The sequence below is a fragment of the Oryzias latipes genome, chromosome 19, assembly GCF_053564925.1.
Source record: "Oryzias latipes strain Hd-rR chromosome 19, Olatipes_Hd-rR_3.1".
NCBI classification, from domain to species: Eukaryota; Metazoa; Chordata; class Actinopteri; order Beloniformes; family Adrianichthyidae; genus Oryzias; species Oryzias latipes.
Window position 1 is genome coordinate 2,669,167 of NC_136255.1, and position 21,527 is coordinate 2,690,693.

Consider the following 21,527-nt stretch of genomic DNA (forward strand, 5'->3'; position numbering starts at 1 on the left):
TTTAATGTTATCATGTGTTCTAATGATAATCAATTATTATTACATATCGGTATCGTTACTGTTTACTGAAATCATGAATAATTGTTTTCTGAAGATCATCAATCATTTCTAGGCACTGGACTTTGTTACTTGAAGAGAATCTATCTGATCAGAACCGGATTTAAAACTCTGTAAAACTATCAAATGAATGAACTCAGTAGGGGTGGGATTATATAAGCTTGCTTCTTCCCACTCCTTTTCAAGCAATATATCAAACTCTACTTATACTTCAGTTAATGATCACTGTATTTAATTAAGCAAATGTGATTTAAGTGACATTTTTGTTTTGTTTTCTGTCTTTTTAATCTATGCATTTCATCATTTCTGTAATGACTTTGATAGATGTGTGTAATTTTTTTTATTGCTTTGACTACAATGCTTGAAATAAATCAATAAATCAAATCAAATCAATCAAATGTGTATAAATAAATAAATAAATAAATAAATAGTTTTTTTATATACTTTGTTTTGTTGATAGTCGCCCAAAACAATCTGAAATAAATACACTAATAAATATCTGAGGAAAAATCTTTTACTTTCCGTTCCACAAAGAAGTAAGTAAGTAATCTTGATTTATATAGCACTTTTAACAGAGAGAGACTCACAGACTCAAAAAAATGACACAAAAGCATACAAACTGAGGCAGACAGTTGAGCTTGTATATCGCCTAAACAATAATGGCTGATCAAGAGGCACAAACTCCATAAAAACGCTGGACAGTTCCGTCACGTTGTTCTAGTGATTCTGAGGTAGCATCAGTGAGTGACAGTAGAACTTTTTCAGCCTTTTTCAAGTTGGGAAAGTCAGAAAAACGTATTGACTCAAGAACATTGAACAACCAAACCTAAGAGCAGCTTATAAGCCTCCTATCCTAACATTATGCCACACAAACGGTAGCGATATCAGATCTATGCAGCTGTCCAGTTCAGATCCAGATTCCAGCTCAGACCAGGAAAACAAAGATGTTCATGGATCTGTTGATCTGACGGTGGATGATCAGAATGGAGCAGAGCAGGGAGCTGGTGGTCTGCTCAGAATATTTTTTTACATCACTGCTACAAATTTTAAAATGGCTTTTTTTTTTTACATCAGTTTGAATAGAGAAATGCTCAAAAATCCAACTCTTTTTAAAATGTATGCTTTTCCTCCATCATCAGAAAAGTCCCATAAGAACATTTTAAAGACACAATTTTCCTTGAAGTGGGTCTTTATCTGGTTTGGTTCGGCTCCACTCTGACTTTAATGAAAGGGTCTTTTTCATTTCAGAGGGCTGATGTAACTTTTCCTCCTTTCCTCGGTTTTCTCCTGCAGAAAATGTAAACCTGCTTTGGCTGCAGAGTCTGCAGAGCAGGAACAGAGGAGTAGAAACAGCAACAGATGCCTCCAAACATTCCTCCTCTGGCTCTGCCTCCGCTTGTGTACATGCATGTGTGCTGCAAAGAGGCGTGTCCCTGTGTCAGGAGGGAGGAGTCTGGCTGCGGTGTGGAATATTCATGGGGAGGAGCTGAATGGAGGAGGAGAGTGCAGTGGAAAAAGGAGGGCCGGAGAGAAAGTTTGCTATAAGCCTGATTACAGGGTTTTCTGCCTGCTGAGGCTTTCACAGCGCTTATGTGGTGCCATCTGGTATATCTGGTGCTTCCCTCTCAACTGGTCTGACCCTGGGATCTTGAAGTGAAGAGAAAAAGACAGAGAAGTGAATTTAGAAACAGAGGGAGGAACAGTCGCTCAGGGAATAGGAGAAAGAGAAAAGCCGTTGAGACAGGAGGAGAACCAGAGTTGGAAAAAAAGTCTGATTAACAGTCAAAATAGCAGAGATCCACCATCATGGCAGCCATGGAACCACTGGAATCTGCAAGTGCTCAGCTGGAGCCTCAAACCCTCACAGAAATCTCAGATGACGAGGTCAACCTGCCACCCTCTGATGATGAAGACAATGCTTTTGCAGCAGCCAAGAAAGACCCGCCGACCGTGAGCTCAGAAGGAGAAGGTCAAGAGGCCAAGGACGAGGCCCTGAAGGTGGACCAGCAAGTGAACGGGGTCTTGGTTCTCTCCCTGCTTGACAAGATCATCGGAGCGGTGGACCAGATCCAGCAGACCCAGAGCGGGCTGGAGACCAGGCAGCAGGAGATGGAGCGCTCGGTCATCAGCATCCAGGGCGAGCTGACCAAGCTGACCAAGAGCCACAGCACCACATCCAACAGCGTCAACAAGATGATGGAGAAGGTGCGCAAGGTGAGCGTCAACGTCAAGACGGTGCGGGCCACCCTGGAGAAGCAAGGGGGCCAAATCAAGAAGCTGGAGAGCAACGAGGCAGAGCTGCTGAAGAGACGCAACTTCAAAGTCATGATCTACCAGGTGAGATGGTGACACGGCGTTGTTTTCCTGATCTCTCAGAGGTGTGGAGGGATCTGCATGGGTCTGATGAAGGATGGGTGGGGCATACCGCCTCACAAAATCCTGCAGCATTCGGTGAATACCTAAGGATGCAGAAATGATTTGTTTTTTGATTAGGAGACGTGTATTATCTTAGGGAGAAATTCAAAGTTTACTGCAAAGTTGTCACTGGGAGACAGCCAAGTGTCAGCCGGTGCCGTTTACAGGAAACCCCAGGGAGCTAAATCTTAACCTTTGAATGTTTTGGGTCAAAAATGCTCTCCAGTGATGTTTTTTCATCAGTCTGCACTCTAATATATAATATGTGTTGAGTTTTGTGCAGCAAAGTTTAGTTTTGTATTTTAGTTTTAGTAAATATAAAGTAATTACAGTGATGTTAAATACATTTTCCGATTGCACCCATGTTAGAGTTTCCTCTCATGGTTGGAGTCTTCCTGTTTTTTTCCTTTTTGATTGGGGTTAAGGCTTTTTGAGAGTGATCTGAGCTGTGTGGGGGCTGCTGCAGGTCAGAGGTCAGCTCACAGGTCTGCTGCTGTGAAGGCCTTCTGCCTCTCAATTCATGTGCCCCCATCAGAGATGGAGACTTGAAGTTGAGATAAGGACTTGAGTCTCACTTGATGCTTGAGGTTTGGGACTTGTGAGTCATGTTCATGTGTTTGTTGTTTTCATCTCCAGCGCCTAACGATCGGTGTTTTTTCTGCGTTGGGAATGCAGAAGCAGCTCCTGTGTCCCAAAACCGCTTTTGACAACAATGTTCCTTTCAAACTCTCAGCTTTCTGAGTTGACTTAAATGGACTCAACTCGAGCAGGTCCTTGACTCGGACTTGTGGTCTTGCCATTCAGCACTGCCTCTGAGTCACCTCCAGCCCATTACGGTGTGTCTGAATCTCAGCCGGTGGCAGGGATTTTCTTTCACAGTGCACCATGTATGGGCCTGAGAGTTCAGGCTTCTACAAGCCTGCTGGCTGCAGGATCGGCATGGATTCCACTCAGAAGGTGATTTCATCTTTTCCTCAAAGACAGATTCAAACACCACAAAAATCCTCCATGACTAATGGAAGCAAAGCCATGAGTTAAGTTAGTTACAGAGAGGCAGGCTTTCTTTCAGCCCTCAGGATTGCTGTGGAGGGAGGGGGGTAATAGTTTTCAGCTTTTTGCACGGTGGCACGAGAACATTCAGAGTTTCCACCCTCAGCCTCCCTCTCTGGTTCCTTCAGCGTATTTGGGCTGCATGAGTCCTGTTCCAGCTCGCTCACAGACCTGACTGACACTTTCCTCAAAACAATCTGCAGATGAGCAGGGCACAGCTGTGTGGAAAAAAAAATAGCTGATTTCTTCATTCCAGCTGAAGGAATTCAGTTTCTCAACTCTTTCCCAATTGTACATCATCATAAATCTATTTTTAATCAGAGCTTAATAAATTCTTCAAGTTGCGGTTTCTGGTTTCCAATGCAGTCTAGCTGAAACATCAAACTGGATGTTGGATACAAACTGGCCCAGAAGGGCTGTTTTCTGGCTGCTTGACTAACTCAAAACACGCCTCTGTTTATGGTTACCAAACATGACATAATTAAAGTTGAACCCCCCCCAGAATAAAGCAGGAACACCATGCATTCTTCAGCTCCTCCGTGCTCTGCCGGGGAGGAACTCCCAGTTGTGAACAGTGTTTTGAGGTGAACTGGATTTTTCAGATTGTGACGGAATAACTGAGAACAAACTGTCTTTGTTCAGCAGGCGGACGTGTCTGAAACGCGTTATTTAGGTCAAACTTTTGAGGTTTTCCTCCCATCATTACTGTCAGACAGACATGTTCAACTTCTGAAGGTGGTGTTGGTGATCATGACAACATGATACGGTCAGAACCCTCATGACAGACGGTCCAACAGCTCCCTGTGTCAGAGCTCAGCTCTCTGTGAAGTCAGAAAGTGGCTCCGCCCCATTTTCCATTGCCTGCCGCCACAGACTGACGTTACGCCACCTATAGGATTCTGGGAGAAAAGGAAGCCTGAAGCAGGGCTGGAGCTTACCCCGCCCACCTCAACAATGGCTGAGATGAGTCCGGGGGGGGCTGTCAATCAAAAAAACAAAGCAAAATATGAACCCAACTTCTTCAAACGCAGCTGCCATGATTAGAAAAAAAACGCAAAAAACTTTGCCGGAAAGTCTTAACTTTTTCACGTGAGAGTTTAAGGGAAACTCCACAGGTTGTCCTTTATTGATGGACAAACATTTAACCATCCTGACTGAATTAAATGACATCATTTCCAGACTGAGGCTAGTTTGGTTTGAGGCCGAACCCCCGAGATAACCTCACTCTATAAATAACCTGAAAGCTGCAGAAAACGATGCAGTTTGAGCAGGACTGAATCACCGCACAGAGAAAGAAAGAGCTGCAGAGTTGTCTTCATTAAACTGTAGATCTGTGACTCGCTGATGGCGGCGAGTCTCTTCCTCACTGTCATTAGAGCTGGTTTTTGTGTGTCCAGCACAGACTCGACAGCAGCAGGTCAGTCGTGTTTAGCTGGAATTTGGGATCTCAGTGAAATCCCGTCAAACAGCGGCACGGCTGCTTCCTCAGCATTTCTAACAGACACCTCTGCTGCCAACAGGTTGTGTCTTCTAAGCAAAAACACATTTCAGTTCCAGCTTTGTGACGGTCATGTGCTTCAGCGATCAGGAGCCACCAGATGTGACTCAGGCAGTTTCAGAGGAAAGACTTTAAACCCTGATTTTAGGTGCTGATGAGGGGAGAAGATGAGAGAAGGTCAGCAACAACGGACACACCCCAATGTCTCACAGTAACAGAATCAGTTAAGTTGTGATTTTTGTAAATTGAATCTTTAAAGTATTTTCAGTTAGATTTAGCTCATTTTCCTTGGTGAAAACTTTTGTTTGTCTTTCTGCACTTTTCTGCTGCTGCTTTTGTGTTTTATCCCTACGTTTGCCTCACAAAGAGCCAGAACATGTGTTACTCTGCCTTTTGAAGTCTTCTGCAGAAACAGAACAGCCACCAGTCCCATGATCTGGATGACTATGAGTAGAAGCATTTGCTTCCATCTAACCCTCTCTGCATCCTCCTCCTCCTCTACATCCATGAACCTCCTCTTTGGTCTTTCCTGGCAGCTCCAACCTCAGCATCATCTTCAACAACTGTTCTTCCTCTCGGCCTGTCCAAACCGTCTCCATCTGCCTCTATGCACTGATCTCCAAGACATGATCTGTTCCTCTGACTTCTGACCCATCTGACTGGTATCTCAACCTTATCAGAGAGTCTTATCACGAAAGCTGAGCATAAAGAAGAACGGAGAGTAAGGAAGAGCGTGAGATATCTGGAGATGTCTCCCAGTGGTGCAGCACAGGCTTTAGTAAGGTTCTAGTTTTTAAAAAAGTAACTCTTTCTGTGTTTTCGGTTTAGTGGTGGAGTCATTAAGGAGGAGAAGTAGTGGCCAAGGTTTAAGGATTACACACATGATATGTTTCATATCACCAAAGAAAAGATGCGATTTCACACACGGTGCAGACTCACAGCAATGATGGTTTTTCTCAGACTTAAAACAACACACAGACGTTTGAACCCTATAGAGTCAGCAAACCATAGACTTCTTTACACGGTGTTCATTCCAGACAGCATCGGTCACAGTTTGTACTAGAACCGATCCAGCTGCAGTTTACCTGCTGTGCTTCTGCAAAACGCTTTTAACAGATCAAACCAGAACATCCGACCTGCCTTCAGAACACACCTCTGCTTTTTTTGAGCAGTTTCTGGAACAATGAGAAGAGGAGAGAGAGAGTGCTGCATGTGGGAGAGCAAAAACAAACCATGCGCTGAAGGGACGGGGGGAATGGATGGGTGTGTCAAGATGAAGACCAGGGGCCATATTTAGACAGATGATTCATAGCACAGGAATCCCCAGCTCTTCATATTAATCTCCTCTTTCTCACATGGAAGGAGTCACTGAATTGGTCCTCAGTCTCCCACATTCCTCCGCCTTAAAGGAGGAAGTTATTCCCCTCACGGTTACCTTACCTCCTCCTCTTCATTTTCCAGCTTAACTACGATCTAAACTCTTTAATAAACAGGAAAATTCAAAGAACATAGCAATGTTTTGAACCTCAAATTCCTCATTCTTGTGCTTTTAGCGCCTTGGTCGATCTCAACAGAAAGCTTTCATTGATCCGTGTTAGTCTAAAATGCAAACAGAAACCTTGACCCGATGACAGCAGGTAGCTTTAGGAAGCTCGATGTATGACCTGCAGACGGTTGAGTGTGTGCAGATCTGAAGCAGCCTGAGCGTGTCTGCTGAGCTCCAGCAGAACTCTTCTCCTCCAGCCACAAAACTGAAGCAGCCGTTTCTTCGGAGTGCACGTGTGGGTCCTTTTGTAATCAATTCTACTAAAAGAAAACCATGATAAAGTAAAATGATCATTTACAGAGTGTAGTACCAAAACCTGGTTAACACTTGTGCTATCGAGTGGGGTCCAGATGACCCTTGGAGGTACGTTAACATTGGGAGTGGGGTCCAGATGACCCCACTCCCAATGTTAACGTGCCTCCAAGGCACAAAGTGAGGTCTTTATTTTAGTTGGTGCTCGTCAGAACCACTGAAAATCACATTTCATGATTTTCTGGAAGTTTTTTTAGATTTCATTTTTCATTTTCGGTTTCCTTTTGGCATAATTGTCAAAGTTTTTTTTCTATTTGAATGCATTATCTCTGAAGTGCCCCACTTCTAACAGGTCTGTGCAGGTCTATATTTGGACATTTGAGCAGGAAACCTTCCTAAACAAGAGTCCCGCTCTGATTGTTTAAGTTTGGAGTCCTCAAAGGTTTTTACAGTTTACAGAAAGTTTTCATTCCTGTTTAAGATGGAAAATTGACAACAAATAGGGACGAGATGAAACACAAGCAAAGGAAAAAGGTCAGAAGGTGAAGGCAGAGGGGCAGGAATAAAGATCTAAACATATTTATTTAACCAGCAAAGAAGAAACCCCTTCTTAAAACAAATACATTTGAAACCTCCTTTTAAGTATTTCATTCTCATCTTTGAAAAGATACATTAAAACAAAGTCAACGTCTCCATTCTTGGAGCAAAAATGTCTAATCTTTTTCTAATCCCTGAAAAAATAGTTGTGCAAATTAGGGCACTTTAGAGTTCTTGTGATTTACAAAAACTGCAGGTGGGAAGGAACTTTTGCAGAGGTCAGTGTTGAAGCTTAAGCTCTGAGGAAACCATGGTTTCCATCAATGCAGGAGCCATGCAGGGTTCTTCATCGGGTTTGCAGGATTTGCTCATTTTCAGCACAAAACTGGTCTTAATGATCATTTTGAAGCTTCCTTGAGTCTAAATCTCCAGTACTTCTTTAACAGAAGATCCACAGCAGCAGCGGAAGAAGAAGCTCTTTACATATAAGAAAGGCCTTCATGTTGTAATTAAAAAACAGCAGTCTGTCCTTCGTTCTCTTTGAGACAAGCTCACTTTTGTCCAACCAAAGTCTGAAATCCAACACAGAGTCCTCCTGGAGTTTGGTAGATGTCCTCAAAGCCATGTTTCTGCGTACAGATCTGTCACAACACCATGCATTGAAATCCTTTATCTTTATTTGCGTTGTCTGCCCGTGACATTTACATTTAAATTCTCAGTCAGGTCCAGGTCCCAAAACACCGGAAGTCAAGTAGAAGGAAGCCAAACTTTTACACCTGTGGGACATTTGGGATTTTCAGAAACCTGAGCCACTCTCTCCAAAAGCAGGTTAATTTGTAGCTGCATTGTTCAATCCATTTATGCTCACGTGTCATCTGTGATGACTACGAAGGATCAGAGCTGAAGACCTGAGTTAAGAAACCCAGAGAACCAAGCTGAGGACCACTGTGGTGCAAGAACAATCTGAGCTTCTCCATCGTCTCAGTTGGTTCTACGATGGCGGGTTCTGTGTGAGAACCATGATCTGGCTGTCTTTGAGCCAGTGTGACCCGCTAAAAGGGCAGAATGTTGGATTATGGGGGGCAGTTGTTTTGCTCTGAGAAATCCAGACAAACACGATGAAACCTCCAATGCGGTTTTTGCTCGGATTCTACTCGGCTCTGGTTCTGATTCACTTCCCTAAATGTTTTATTAGTAAGTAGGAGCCCAGTACCGTGAGTCACACTTGAGTGAGTCACAGCTTATTGAAAACATTTGTTTGTTTCCTCCTATGATCCTCTGCACCATGTGATCCCAGCTTTGAAAGGCCACTGGCACCATGGCCTCTGAACAGAGGAGCGTTTGTCCTCTGTGAGGACCACGATGTCCAACTTCCTCAGAACCAAAGCTCTGATTTGACACTCAGTCCGGAGGTTCATGGGAAGTTTTGGGTTGAATGCTGTAAAACTCCAGTGAAAGTGATTAGATGGAAGAGTCAGTGCTGAAATGCTGTCCAATCTGTGCCGCCTGCGTGGTCTTGGTGTTGATATGTGGCTACACAACAGCTAGAAATCTGCCGCCAACTCACACAAAGCAAGCTTCTCATGACATGATCCATTAGGTTATTGTCTGAGGGATGGGATCAAGAGTTCCTGAGGAAAACTGTGGTCAAACGGTTCCAACATTTCTGTTATTTCTACTCTCTGCTGTCCATAAAGGTACACTGAAACCAAACAATGTGAGCGTAAAGTGCTAACAAGGCAGGGAAAGAATGCCTTTCATGACCGCAAAGCTCATGGCTGCTCTCTGGGAGCCAAAGACTCTTTGCATGAGCAGGACAGTTAGCAGGAGAGGAAGAGGCCACTTCTTCTGCAGCTTCATAAATCTTTCAATAAACATCAGCCTCCTACATTGTTATTGGAAAGGGAAACACAGTGTCACCATGGCGATGGCCGCCGCCATTCCTTCAGTGTCCATGTGTCCCTGTTAGTCAAGCCTGGGGAGTTGAACTCCAGGAGGGACAGAGAGGGGGCAGAAGACCTGCCACGCTCTAGTTTCTGTGCTGGAGTTCAGCTTCAGTTTGTAAAAGAAGCTGGAATTGTTTAGTTAGGAAGTCTCCAGGAAATACTCTCTGACTGACGGCCATTTTTCACTCAGCGCACGCACTGTTGCGCCGCAACGCCAGGCTGCATGGAGGTACGGGGTCAGAATTCCTGGGGGACAAACTCAAATCTTAATCTGACCATAAATAGTAGCACAGCATGAAGAGACCTGAGCTGCCCCCACAGCACATATCTGCAGCCTTGGGAACACATCATTGTTGGAGGGGCAGGACACAAATTCTCCAGGCTCCTCTGGAAAAGCTGATTCTCAGAGGTTTGGGCAAAGATACCCGCTGACGAGATTTATTCAAACATAATCACTAGTTTGTGAAATAAAATAAAGACATTTAAGCAAAGGAGTGGAACATCAATAAATATGACGTACTGAAAAGAAAACCATTTGAAAAACAACATTTCCTTTTACTAGATGATTTCATTCATGAAGGGTTGTGTTTCCAAAGGATCTAAAGAAACGGTTTATTTAAAGACTTTCTCCCATCTAATTTTACTTTTACTTCTCGGTGTTACCAGTTTGTGTCCAGTTCCTCATTCTGGAAATGAAAACAGTGCCGGTGAGTGCTCACCATGAAGGCCATGAACGGGAAAAGCTGCATCACACCTGCTAGACTCTTGGTAGTTATCTGCAGGATCATGGAACCACTTTGACACCTGGTGTCGGTGCATGCACTGCTTTGCCTGCATGGACATGTCAGATCTGCAGCAGGGGGTTCCTCCTCGGCGGGATGGCAGAGGAGGAACCACTGAGGTTCTTTTGCTCTGCAGGAAAATCTGTTGGCACTAAAATCAAAATCTGTCCACGAGTAAATCTGCAGTGGCTGCAGCAGACTGGACAGTCCCGAATATATGCGATAGTTGTGACTCCCACATTAGTGACCCGTGTCAGAAAGTTAATGTATCTAGTCAGGTCGTCATTCATAGAATAAAATCTTAATTGATCAAATCCACTGTTCATTTTCCATCCACCTTCAGAACCCACTGACTCCCGTTTGGGGTCTTTGCTGGAGCCTACCCCATCAACTGTTGGGTGAGGGTGGGGTAAACCCTGAACAGCTGTTGCAGGGCCACACAATCACAGTCACACCGAGGGGCAGTTTAGAATCACCAATTAACTTCTAAAGCATGTTTTTAGACCGTGGGAGGAAACAAGGAGCCCGGGAGAAAACCCACACATGCACGAGGAGAACACGCAACGTCCGTCCTCGCTGTGAAGCGAGTATGCTAACCACTGCACCACCATACCCACACACCATTGTGCCCAAGCAGAACCCTCATGATTAAATAATGAGTGTGAGGAGGAAAAACCTTAGGGCTCCCGCATGTTTCCGATAGCCGTGTGGGTGGGCCTTTAGGTTGGTTAAAGTCCTGCAAATATGGTTTTGAGGGTCTGAGGATGCTGGAAAATGTCACTCCTTCCTTTGGTTTGGTTTCACTCTGATTGAGCCAAACCCTCTGAAAGATCACGCAGTTCCAACAACAGCTTGTCCAGAAAAAAAAACTCTACAAGGAGCAGGAAGAAAACCAGCTTTTCCCTCTGCCATCATCCACACCACCTTTTCAGAAGAGACAGCTCCATCCTCTTCATCTACTTCTCTGGGTTTGTTGTGGGGACAGGTGTGGTTAACCCTAGCTTAGTCTCCTCTTAACCTAACTCATGGTCAGCTGGGAAGTCCTTAGTGTTTCTGCCTTTTCTCCTTCTGAACTTCTCCAGTGCTGATTTGGAAATGCACCAAGACTCTCCTTTAAGGTGGATCACAGTTTGCTCAAGTTTCTCTTTACATCTGCCAAACAAGACAGAGTATTGAACAGAATGAATGCTGGTTCTGACCCAAGACTGTGAACAGTCAACAACACGTTTGACTGTTACCATGGAGATGGGTTAGTCCCTTCTGGAGCTCTGGCTCACATGAGCTCTCCATGCTTTGATCCAGATAATAGACACCATGCATGAAAGATGGTGACAAAGGAAGCATAGCTGCTCCTGAACGTAGCTCGGTGACTCATTTGTCTTTGTCCTCGGGGGACTGCGGCGGAACATCACTTTATATAGCCATTCCACCGTGGTCCCATCCTGACTGAAGGGGCCAAGTAGACCGAAGGAAAGAGAGGGAACTTTTTCCCAGGGTTCTGTTTGGGAACAACCTACTTTTTCCCAAAGCATTCCCACGACAGAACCGCCGAGACGGTGAGCTGAGACGACAAAAAGTCCTTGACCGTCTGAGTGTGATCGGCTCCAGATGACTGAGAATATACTCCCCCTGTACCCCCATCAGTACCCCCGCGTGCTTTGGCTTTTTTTCTCCTTTGTGAGTCAGTTCATCTCAGAATGAGTCCTTTTTATTTCAGGTTTGTTACACAATGGAAAAAGTAAAGCGTGCAGGGGTACTCTGGGAAACGCTGTTCTAAACCACCGCCAGAAGAATCTGGGAAGTCATGGTGGCAGTTCCTCAAAAGACCACTGGAGGCAGATTTCAGAAGAGGGCAAAAACTTATTGTCCCATGTTAAAAACCCAATCCACTGAAAATGGTCTTTTTGGCCTTCTGTTGCATTTCTGAGTTTTTCTTTATTTTGAATTTGGAGCATAAGAAAAAAGTCCATTTTAAGACGTTTGTGGCAGTGAAAATAACCTGGAATGCCACAAACTTCCTGCTCCGCCCCTTTCTGATCATCCACCTGTAGACTAATGGATCCATGAGCGTCTTTGTTCTCCTGGTCTGAGCTAGAATCTGGATCAGAACTGGACGGATGGATAGATCGGATATTACTGTTAATGTTAGGCCGGGGGTGGGGGTGGGGGGTAAGCTAGTGGGAGAGAGTGTCAATGTAGGGATGATGGGAAATGAGGTGTGGCTTACTGCCCGGCAACAGTCCCGCCCATAACTCAGAGATGAATTTCTGATGAAGTCCTGCCGCTCTGCAGAAACTATGTCCTAGAAACGACACCAATTTTTTGATTTGGGGTTAAAAATGTCATCATCACGATTAAAAAAAAACAGATCAAAAAATGATCGGAGTGGAACTTTAGGGAAAACACTTTCCACGAAGAAAGAGGAAGCTTTTTTTTTTTTTTAATGGGACATCCTTTAAACAATCAGGTTCCATGTTCAGCTTTGAGTCGCCACATCTTTGTGAGTTTGTGTGTTGAATGTACACATAACTCTCCTTATCTCCAGTCAGCCATGTTTAGTCTGAGAGCCTGTCTTCAGTTGACATCTCCGCTAACATCAACATTTACTTGAGTCTGGGGTGTTAATGATGCAGGCTTCTGTTAAACGAAGCGCTGATCACGGCTCAGCAGACAGATTATTGTCGGGTTTGATTTCACTTTGTGTCTTAAAGACAACACAGGAGCGTGTCGTGTTTGTGTGCATCACACAAACACGACACACTCTTGTGTTTGTGTCCTGTTTGTGTATCACACACAAGCTGCCTGGGGGAATTTAGGGTCAGCAGACTCCACCAGAGTCTCCTGATTTTAGTGAAAAAAATTCATTTTTATTGTGAAATCCAGGCAAACAGGCCATTTCCTTCCAGCATAAAGGTCATTATTTTTGCTCATTGCCCTGTGATAAGCCTTCGGGTGGTGTTAACTGATGCATAAAAACATTTTCACAGCCACCCACCTCAGTCAGCTGCCCTGTCAGTCCGACATTCTTTCCTATTTGCTCTAATTTAGTCCTTTTTCTTTGGACAGATTTCCTGCCGTGAGCATCCGTCACAAGCGTGCACATCTTTTCTTCCCCACACTCTCTCCTGGAAAAACCCCAGAAAAAAGGAAAAAACCTGTTGGACAGCTGGCAGGGGGGCTCAGAAATGTTACCGTTTTTTCGTCTTTAAGGATTTGTTTCCATGCTTTTGTTTCTTAAGAGCATGACAAATAAAAAAGCCATAATTATCAGACTTGAAAAGTGTGGTTTCAGCAGTAAATCATCTACTAATGCCACAAAGGTATCAGAGAAAAGGAAATCAGAATCTCCACGCGGGCTAATGGCATTATGCAAACAGGGAAGCTGAAGGAAGATGTTTCCAGTTCCTCTTTTCCTCTTTACACAAGCGATTTTACCAAGAGGATTCCCCTTTTTCCTAGATTTGCAGGAAAATCCCCCCGTGTGTGGGTGGGTGGGTGGGTGTGTCATGGAATGTGGAGTCATGCGGACACACTGATGTGCTTTTCCACCGCGGCCGGGGAGCTCTTGGTGGTTTCAGCTTAAAGGGAAACAGAGGCGGGTGTGTTGCATCTGCCTCAGGACTGACTCACTTTCTGATGTAACCCCTCTTCCTTTTATGTGGATATATTCCAGTTGTTGTATTGCTCCTGACTGCTGCCATGGCGACAGCGGAGCGTTTAGCTGCTGCCCTTACAGGCAGAAAGGCTTCAGTTTGTCTTAGACATCAGCATGATAGAGGTGGACCGAGTGACCCTGAAGACACAGGATCAGCTGCTTCCAGCATTCAGACCGGGAGCTTCCTGCCTGTGAGGAGAGGATGACATGAACCGGTGAAACACAAAAGCACAGACCTCCACTGACGCTAAGGGTCTTAGTGATCTTTCTTCTTTCTCTGCTGTGCCTCCACAGCAAAGCCAGAGGAGGAGCTGTTGGTGAGACAAAAGAAACTGAGAACCACGCCGTGGCGGCGTTTGCGCCATCACGGTTCGGACGTCACACAGGAGTTTTACTTGTGTTAGGTTTGTTTGCTTCATTTGTGTGTAGTTTTTGTGAGAGTAGCACAGAGTTACTGCCAGACGTCGCATTTTGTGGGGATTTTAGCAGTTTTTCAGAAGGGAATGAAGGAGGGTTGCCAGAGAGTGGAGGCGGAGCCAACGTTTCCCTCAAGTGCTCTTTTATTGGACAAAAGCAGTGTTAAAATGTGAGCCCTCCTCGGCCTCACACCCCACATGGAGCCTCACGGACGGATTAAACTGGGTTTTTACAATAACAATAAAGTCAGTTTGTTTTTCTTAAAGTCCCACTCCGATCATCCGTTGTTCTATCTTCAAAGCCCGGTGGTCTTTTAATGATGATGATGCCCGTTTTAGCCAAAAACAGAAACCTGTGTCGTTTGCTAGGACATAGTTTCTGCAGAGCGACAGGACTTAATCAGAATTTTACCTCTAAGTTGTGGGTGGGACTGTTGGTGCACAGCAACCCCACCCCCCTTTTCCTTCCTGTTGCTGAGACCCCTCTGTTCAGAGCTTTCCTGCTAGCTTACAGCCCCTCACAAGTTTTTTTCCTTCTCTTGATTCACATTGACCTGAACAAAGAAACACTCAGAAATGCAATTTTGATCTTCATTTTCTTCATAAATAACCTCCATCATCAGAAAACTGCCACAAGAGCATGTTAAAAACTACCAAAACACCATTTTCATCAGAGTGGGTCTTTGAGGTTTCTCACTCAGTGACATGATCAGGAGAAGCTGCAGTGATCAGAACTGATCCGGGTCTCCGAAACCTGGAAAAGAAGCTTCAGCTTAAACTCTCCTGTGGAAACATGGGAGGTTATGAAATCCCACCGGTGTCCCACTTTGTGAAATATGACAGTTTTGTAAGATTAGTGCAGAGGTGAGATTTTGAGCTGCATGAATCTGTCTCACTGACACACACACACACACACACACACACTATGCTTCACGTGTTTTCCTTTAGCTCTTGGTGTTTCTTCTTGTCTCTGCAGCAGCAGCGTGTTTCGTTAATTGGGGGGGGGGTCAGGAACTCAGAGCACCAAGGTGAAGGCCTCACCTTCCATTGACCACTGCCTGTGGAGCACCTCCAATGAAAACACGCTGACCTGACCGGTGACTTCTAGAAAGTGCAATTATATTGCAAACCTTACAATTTAAGATATATTGAGTATTTATTATTGAATAATTTTTCACAGCCTGAAGCTGCAGGAAAACCTGAAATCATCCATCTGTTTGGTCCTGTTAGGGGTCACAAAAGGTTTTCACAAAAAGATCCTGAGTCTTAAGGTCGTGTCACACAGCCACTACTGACATGTTGCATGGATGAAAGTTGGTCATACATGAACCTACTTGGAAAAAGTGAGAAAAGTTGTGGTTCTTTACGTGAAATTTTCACAGATGTATCGTGAATGAACCACAATAAAACCAAAGAAGTACACATAAACCATGCAAAGAACATGTGAACCAAGGTAAACTGTGTGATTATTGCGCTGTTTATATGCAATAGATTAGTAATTCGTGTGTCAATTATGTCACTTGAAAATGCCGTAGACGCGATATAAAAGAAGGAGGGTCTAAGGGCAGGGATGTCCAGTTTAGTTTAGTCTGTTTAATGAGTTCAGTTTAGCATTTTCCTATTGAATTCTATGTATTCATGATCCTTATGATTGTATGTATACTTTACAATTGCCGGTACGAAGCCCATTGAGACGACTGTTGTTATGATTTTGGGCTAAAGAAAAAAATTTGAAATTGAAAATATACATTGGTGGTTCATATGGGAAAAGTCCGATAGACATTCGCGGGCGGAACGGTCGTGGAAAGACACAAATCACAAAAATCATTCTCACAATTGTGTAAGATTTACATAATAATTGCGTATAAACTGCAGAATTCTCGACCGACCAAACATCCCGAACATGTCAGGTAATGATTAATAAAGGTTGTCATTGAATCATTTTGTAGTAGCTTGTGCTAATGAGTTCTGACCGGATAAGAGCCAGTCAAAGACTTAGTTGAAATGATAGTCGGTTGTTTTTTTAGGGATGGAGCAGAAAAAATCTGAGTCTGCAGGTATTTCCCTGCTGCGAGGGACAGCTAAGCCCACTCCTCCAAGGTCATGGGGAGTCTGAACACCGCCGCACAATGCCTTCATAAAATGACCATCGGCGTCCCGGCAGACCAAAACAATGGATTTGCCTCCACCCTGAGCTCTCGTTCCCATACTTTCCAGCTAACACTTTGATGCTATCACCTTCCTGCTGGGCAGATGGTTTTCCAAGAGAACTAGGAATCCTCCCATTTTTTCCTTCTGGAGTCATGCAGCAGCATAAAAACATGTCCATTTTCCACACCTTGCTCCAGCTCTCACTTCCTTATCTGGGACTCCTTTGTTCAGGTTCAGCCATGTTCCTGTTTTGACCATAAAAGCAGAGCAGGCGGAGAGGAAATGACAACCTAGAGCGCCTGCAGACTCTCAGGAGCCCATTGGAAGCCCCCCCACCCAACCCCTTTTTCCAATTTCTTCATTAGCAACGGTGTGAGGGTGACAAAAGAAGTCATAGGTGTCCAGAGGGGGGATGAAGAAACCGAATGAAAGAAAAGAAATCAGCTCTCCTGAAGTTGAGGAAGACTTTGGCATGAGTCTAGCAGAGTCAGACTTCAGGCCTCTGGGGAAGGAACCCCCCCTCCAGACGAGGCACAGGCTGAGACACGGGAACAAGGCAATCGGAAATATCTATCAGCCTAGTAATGGAAAAAAATCACAACAAAGTGGAAGATAAACTAACAAGGTGGTCACCAAACCCTCAAGTGTGACAGAGCAGAGCCGACAGAAAAGTGGAAACTGCAGTCCTCAGGGAGAGAAGGCAGGAACCGACCAAACAGAACAAACTCAGGATGAACCAAAATAGGCTGCTCTCCACCGCAGTGCCGGCGGCAGGTGTGTGCGACTCCACAGAGGGCCACAGGTGTGTGTGTGTGTGTGTGAGTGGTGGGCGGGGTCAACAGGGAGGAGCTCCAGTCAGCATGCTCAGAAACGGAGAAAGCCAGACACACAAATGAAGAATTCGGGCAGAAAAACTGTTCTGGCAGCCAAAAGGTTGGGGGTTCAAGTCTCCATGACTCCAGTTGTATATCTCTAAAGTTGCATCCGAATTCCTTCCCTACTCACTACATAATGCGTTTGCCATTTTCTAGTGCTGTCTGAATCTACAATTCCAACATTCAGTGCCCTAGAAAATTTCCCAGAAGTCTTTGCGAAAACCAGTGTGCATCGATGCTCACTAGATTGGCGAATATAGACCACAATGCATTGCAGCGCAACAATTTTTGCCCAAAAAATTTGTTTTTTAAATAAACTATCAACATTTTCGTCTTGAGAAGACATTGGACTCATAAATAATTGTCCCAAAACGCTCATATTCTTAGACTTTAACTTTGTGAAATCGGTGACGTCATATCTGCCGTTCAAAAAAATAAATTGGTGAGCATGGTGTCAAAATTGCTTTTAAAATTCAGGGCACTGCATAGTTTTTAGGAGTTAGGGTGGGAATTCGTACACAGCCTAAGTGTCCTTGAACCTGAAAGTGGGTAGGTGCTACAGCAGCTCTTGCATTTAAATGACAAAATTTCTAAATCTTCTTGAGAAAACCAAAACCAATGTCCACTGATGAACTGAACCATGGTTTGATCCAACGTCGTGTTAACATTGAGCATTTTTTACCTTTTCTTCTCTGCAGGATGAAACAAAGCTTCCTTCAAAACTTAGCATTTCCAAATCCATGAGGACCTCCGAGTCCGTCACCGGCAGCAGAGGAGGCAGCATGCTGGAGCTCAAAGAAGCCATGGAGGAGCCTGGAGAGGAAGCGGGAGAAGGGGAAAAGGAAGACAAACCCCATGTGGATCTGTCATCGGATGAGGAGGGTTTGGAGATCGAAGAGGTCATCGAGGAGTCCCGCGCTGAGCGCATCAAGCGCAGCAGTCTGCAGCGAGTGCAAACCCTCAAAACTGTTTTCTCCAGGGAGAAGATGGATCGAACCAGAGCCAAAACCAAAGAGAACCTGGAAAAGACCAGGCAAAAAACCAAGGATAACATTGAGAAAACTAAGCAGAAGACTAAGGAGAACCTAGAGAAGACCAGGCAGAAAACCAAGGATAACATTGAGAAAACAAAGCAGAAGACTAAAGAGAACCTGGAGAAGACGCGCCATAACATCGAGAAGAAGATGGGGAAACTCGGGACCCGCATGAGTGTCAATCCTGAGCGCAAGCAGAAGATGAAGACATCCAGCGACAAAATGAAGAAGGCCTTCACGCCAGACCACGTTGTTTACGCCCGATCTAAGACAGCCATGTACAAAGTGCCCCCTTTCACCTTCCACGTGAAGAAGATCCGCGAGGGCGCCGTTGAAGTTGTCCAGGGAACGGAGATGGTGGAGGTGTCGAGGGATATCGAAGCCCTGGATGAAATCGAAGGGGAGGGGGAGGACGTCGAGGTGGAGGTGGAGATGGAGATACCCAATGGAGGTGGGGATGAAGATGAGGTGGAAGACGAGGAAGAGGAGGAAGAGGAAGAAGCCCTGCAGGAGCATGAGGACAAAGACAGAGACAGTGAATAAATGTTAAGTCAACAATTTGTTTACAAAGTCCAGAGGTTGTAAAAACTAAAACAAGTTTTGAGAATAAAAACAACTATTCACAAAATCATTGAGGCTTAAAACAGTTTGAGCCTTTTTTTTTTTTTTTATCGTGCCCGTTACTAACTTTGTTTTCACCAAAGAATTGACCGAAAGTCCGCCACGAACACGTCAAAGTGAACATTCAAAATAAGTGCAGCCTATCTTCATTTCTAGGACAGCGTGGAGGAGTCTTGCAGGTCAAAGAAAGTTGCATAAATAACGCAGGTTACTGTGAGCCTGTCTGTAAGTCACCTTGATGTTAAGTTCAGAGACGAGGTTGACACACAGAAAAATCTCTGTTGTTTAACATGCTTAGCAGCTGTTATCAATGCTAATAGGGCAGCACGCCTTTACAGAACCATTCAAAACATTTTGTGTTAATCTGACACGATTAAAGACAGATCTGCCCAAAACTGTCAAATAATCTTTATTTTTACCTGTTCTCAAATGAAATGTTACTTTTTTGGTCTTCCACCTGGAGCCAAACAAACCTTTCCACTCATTTAAAGGATAGGTTATTAGTTAACAAAAGGCTTTTATTTACCAAAGCTATCAGATGAAGGTTTTGGTGGAACCGTTTAGTCATAAGTTACAATAATGTGGTTTAAAGTGTGGTTGGACTCTCTGAATCCACTTTCTTCAGTGGAACATAACTAAAGACCTCTGCTTAAACCTAAGCTGGGTGTCAGCCTCTGAACGTTGGAATAATGGACACAGGACCGCTTGGCTGTGCTTCATATCTGCACACACTCTGTAAGCTAATGTCAGAATAACAGTGTGCATCACTCTGGCATGTGTAAACTTTTCTGCCAAACTTCATTTGACCTGCAGCTCTTTGCTGGCATAAAAAAGACCCCCATTTCCAGGAGTCAAACACACCCGAGTTCACACGAGAACGTTTTCAGTATCACATTTCATGCACACTTTTTTTTTCTTTGCTCTTCCAGCATTTAAAGTCCTTTTTAACGTTATCTTTTGCTACTCTATTCATCCAATTTAGAGGCACAGAGACCATGGTTCTAATGTTTATTGATATATGTGTTTTTTCACACTAGTGCTTGCTCCTCATGTATTTCCATGGAAGCCGTTACTGCTGTTGAGTCCTTCGCATAGTGATTATCTATTAATGTGCAAAAAAATCATGCAAATATACGTGTATACAGTTATGCTCTTTTCTTGTTTACATTTGTTTGATTGCCTCCAAACCATGACTAAAGTGTTAACCCCCCACCCCCCGCGCGCCTTGAGCTTTGAGCATGCGCAGTGTGCGCTCTTGAACAACTCAGGTTTGGTATTCTCACACTGCCCCCTGCTGACTGACTGGAAATTCCACTCAAACACACAAAGAAGCTGCTGATGAAAGAAAGCAGCAGGAATATTTCTGAAAACCCTGCTTTATCCGGGCTCTCCTTCACATTTGATGCGAGTTACTACACATTCATCAAATACAGAAATGCATACATCTACTAATCAAACTTATTGGAGCAAAATTCAATAAAATACAAATCCCAACATCTCAAAGAAACAAACATAAAACAGAGACGTGCCTGAGAAAACACACCTGTGTTTTTGTATCCTGGAAACATGACAGGACGCAGGTGACACAGGTGACCCGGGTGACACAAATGACCCAGGTGACGCAGGTGACCCAGGTGACGCATACACAAGTGACACAGGTGAGCTCTCTGAGTAGACAGCATGGAAAGAAACAAGAGCCACAGCTCAATATAAGGAGTGCCACGGTCTCAGGAGCAGCCGTGTTTTTCGGGAGAAATCCAGAACACTGATTCTCTTTTATGTGAAGGACCTGAGAGAACAAATGTCCGGGTAAAAGAGACTGAAAACTTAAGGCGATCGCATTTGGAAAACTGCTTTCTGCAGGTATGATTATTTTCTTGGAGCTGATGCTTTCATATAATGTGAATCTGTCTCTGATCGGTGTTCATTTCCAGCTCCTCTGGACGTGTAGTTCAGCTGTTTCTGAACAGTCGTGTTGATCAGACTCCTGCAATCTGTTGCATTGCTTAACCACTAATGCCTTACCTAATAAAAGCTCATTTGATTCAACTCTTTTGGTTTTCTTGAGTTCCTTTTCCACAACAAGAAGAAGTCATGTAATCCAGGAAAAAGAGCACGGCCAACATTTATTGATAGATTATTTACAGTGATCCTAAATAAAATGCTACTTTAGGAAGTCAATTAAAAATACCAACACAGCTGTTTGGGGAAGAATGTATGATGCTGTCTTTAGTTGAAACAAATCTTAAAACAAAAGTACTTGAAAAACAGTCAGTTTGTCCCCTGAGGTTTGATGGATCATTATGGACAGACTGGTCTTTAAAGACTCGCTCCAGTGAAAATGGTGTCTTAATGTTCTTCTGATGCTGGAGGACATATGTCAGGAAAATTAAGCTGAAATGTGCATTTCTGAGAATTTCTTTATTCAAACTGTTGGGAATCAGGAGCAGGTGTAACTGGTGGAGTTTTCCGCTCTGCGTTGTGTTCAGGCGAATGAGAGACCACACTTGGATGCCGAGTCAAACTCTTTTAATCTGGTTAACAGAAAATACAAATTCAGAATGCTGTCTGGAGTTTCTTCTGTGTGATTTTTTTCCCCCTCAGCCACGGCTCCCAGCAGTCTCAGTGCTCATGCTTATTAGCACCTCCCCCCACAGCATGTAAAGTAATACAAAAAGAACACGATAAAAAG

At 44.2% G+C, this 21,527-nt stretch overlaps 1 protein-coding gene across 1 annotated transcript; it reads left to right on the forward strand.

Moving 5' to 3' along the window:
• Nucleotides 1-1,522: 1,522 nt before the first annotated feature.
• Nucleotides 1,523-20,884, forward strand: cavin1b (caveolae associated protein 1b). Its single transcript, XM_004080727.5, has 2 exons — nucleotides 1,523-2,394; nucleotides 17,879-20,884. Exons 1-2 carry the CDS (start codon nucleotides 1,864-1,866, stop codon nucleotides 18,755-18,757), a joined length of 1,410 nt encoding a protein of 469 aa, XP_004080775.1. The 5' UTR covers nucleotides 1,523-1,863; the 3' UTR covers nucleotides 18,758-20,884.
• Nucleotides 20,885-21,527: the final 643 nt, after the last annotated feature.